The 2,363-nt window shown below is 51.6% G+C and overlaps 1 protein-coding gene across 1 annotated transcript; it reads right to left on the reverse strand.

Moving 5' to 3' along the window:
* Positions 1–218: 218 nt before the first annotated feature.
* Positions 219–1,576, reverse strand: ANOM_011868 (serine/threonine-protein kinase; the record flags this gene model as incomplete). Its single annotated transcript, XM_015557122.1, has 2 exons — positions 219–859; positions 952–1,576. The coding sequence occupies 2 exons, from the start codon at positions 1,574–1,576 to the stop codon at positions 219–221; spliced, it is 1,266 nt and encodes a 421-aa protein (XP_015400804.1).
* Positions 1,577–2,363: the final 787 nt, after the last annotated feature.

The following is a 2,363-nucleotide window of genomic DNA, read 5'->3' on the forward strand; positions in this document are numbered from 1 at the left end:
GGAAAGGGTCCAAATGAAAGAAATTAAGGCATATGTTCAAAAAACCTGCTCTCCAAGGCTTTCTGCGCCGTGAAATAATACACTTGTCGCTTCAGAAATGCAAGGCGATGTAACCCAGAAATAGTCGAAGGAATGTTTGAGTGTATCCCTGGGAAATCGAAAGGTATTGCCGTTAAATCATAAACCTGCGTTAAATAGTTTTTTGAAGGAACCACTGCTTAGTAGGCAGGGACTGGGATAGGGTGTGGGAAAGGCATCAGCAGCGGCTCAACGAAGTCACTGCACGTGATCGAGTCCGTTGGCGCGAAGATGTTCTTGCAATCGGCCTCGCAGCCCAGTCCCACGGAAGACATCGACGAGACACTGTCTACGTCGGGGTAGCCTTCTGTGAACGAGGACGCATCCGACACCGCCGACTGCAACGAGTCGGAGTAGTGTGAGGAGCCAGAAGACACGGAGGACTGCGAATCATAGACATCCGAGGGGATGTGGTGCACAGGGACCTGTGGGTGATTGACAAAGTCGACCGGCATTGGGCCGTTGACGGAAACCCAGGGAGGAATGGTAAACTGCGGGCATTCCAGGATCATGGTGCGCAACTCCGGGATGGTGATCCTCTTTCTTGGGTCGCACTCGAAAATGCGGCTCAGGATACAGATCATCTCATCGGTCAAAGGAAGAATAGACTTGAGGAAGTGCGGATCCTTCAGGTAGGCCCGGAATGTGGAATCCTCGGGAGAGGCGCGCTTCCAGGGGTTGCGGCCACAGGTCAGGTTGACCAAGATTACGCCCAGACTCCAGACATCATTGGGAGCGGATTCATACCATGACATTGGGCGGGGGTTTGGTTGCTGACATTCTTTATGTTGCAGGCCAACTGTTAGCCACTGATCTCGATCGGCGACGACAAGGTAGGGGGGATCAAAAAGGGAGGGAAAAGGGGTGGCGTACCTGGTGACATGTAGAAAGTCGACCCGCAACCAAAATCCGATGTACAGGCATCCGTGGTAGCAAGGCCGAAGTCAGCTAGCTTGACGGTCAACCCCTGGTCGGTCACCAGGATGTTTTCCGGCTTGAGATCCCGGTGGTAGATTCCAATGTTATGGCAGTACTGAACAGCATCCAGAATTTGAAGGAACACCCGCCTGACCAAGGGGTCATTGTGCACAAAGTTGCCTTTCTCCGTGATACTGGAGAACAGGTCACCTTCGGGGCAGAACTCGATGACTACATAGGTGCAGTCGACGGAATCCATTATGCGGACCAAGGAAACCACATTGGGGTGTTGACTGGCCATATGGTGCAACTTGATCTCACGCTGTTGAAACTTGAGCTGGCGAGGATCCAGGCCAGCTTTGTTGAGGGCCTTGACCGCATACATCAGATTGGTATGGATGTCAATGGCTGTGTAGACGACCCCGTAAGCACCTACTCCCAGGATTCCCCTCAACTCCAGCCGGTTGGCCAAGAGCAGTCCCAAACGGTCTTCCGGTGCATAACAGCGGGTGATAGGCGGAGAAGGCGGAGGGGTGGGGAGCATTGGAGGATACATGCTCAACGGAGTTGGAGCAAGCATGAGGGCAGCGGGAGTGAAGGGGATAAGAGAAGGGTGACAAAGATGATCAAGTGGATCCCAGGAGACCAGAACGAGGGAACTCTCTCCGTCCGGGTGGAAGAGAGAGGGTTTGATCAAAGGATGTAAGGGATAGAAAGTCGGTGATCCGGGTTAAGAATGGTCCTGTAGAATCCAGTAGGGACGGGTTTTAAACATCCAAAACCAGTATTTATATAGCACACGGAACAAGAAGAAGTCGCCTTAAGGATCCATCAAGGGAATGGAGACGCCTGTCAACGGGAAGAGTAATGCAGGTCCTATGGGGAAATCCAAGTGGCGAGGTTGATCCAGTTGTAGATCTTGAGGTCTCTTTTTTGGCAGTGGCCGTTGTAGTAGTAGTAGTAGTAAGTAGACGCGGGTAGTTGTGGCAACGTTCAGGATGTTGCACAGCCCAGAGACTTTTTTAGTTTTTTATAGTATCAATGTCCAACACCAGTACGGTAGGTAGTCCAGCAAACCAGGGAGGTTGGTATTGGAGGCGGACCGTGGTGGCCAGCGGATAGATATAAATGTGGCCGACAAGTACCGACCGTCTTGTATTATGTAGGGATAGTTGCAGATTGCGATGGATGGATGGATAGTTAAGGGGGGGTTGTCCGGGCTGAGTCAGAAAGGGAATGAAACGCACGAGAACAGTGAACAAATCAAACTAAAACCAAAAAGTAGACAGATAAAACGGTGATATGAAGGGGGTAGGAGGCGGGAGGGACAGAAGAGGGAGAGGTAGAGAGGGAGAGAGAGAGTTGGA

The sequence above is a fragment of the Aspergillus nomiae genome (genome assembly GCF_001204775.2).
Source record: "Aspergillus nomiae NRRL 13137 chromosome Unknown contig00852, whole genome shotgun sequence".
Lineage (NCBI taxonomy): Eukaryota > Fungi > Ascomycota > Eurotiomycetes > Eurotiales > Aspergillaceae > Aspergillus > Aspergillus nomiae.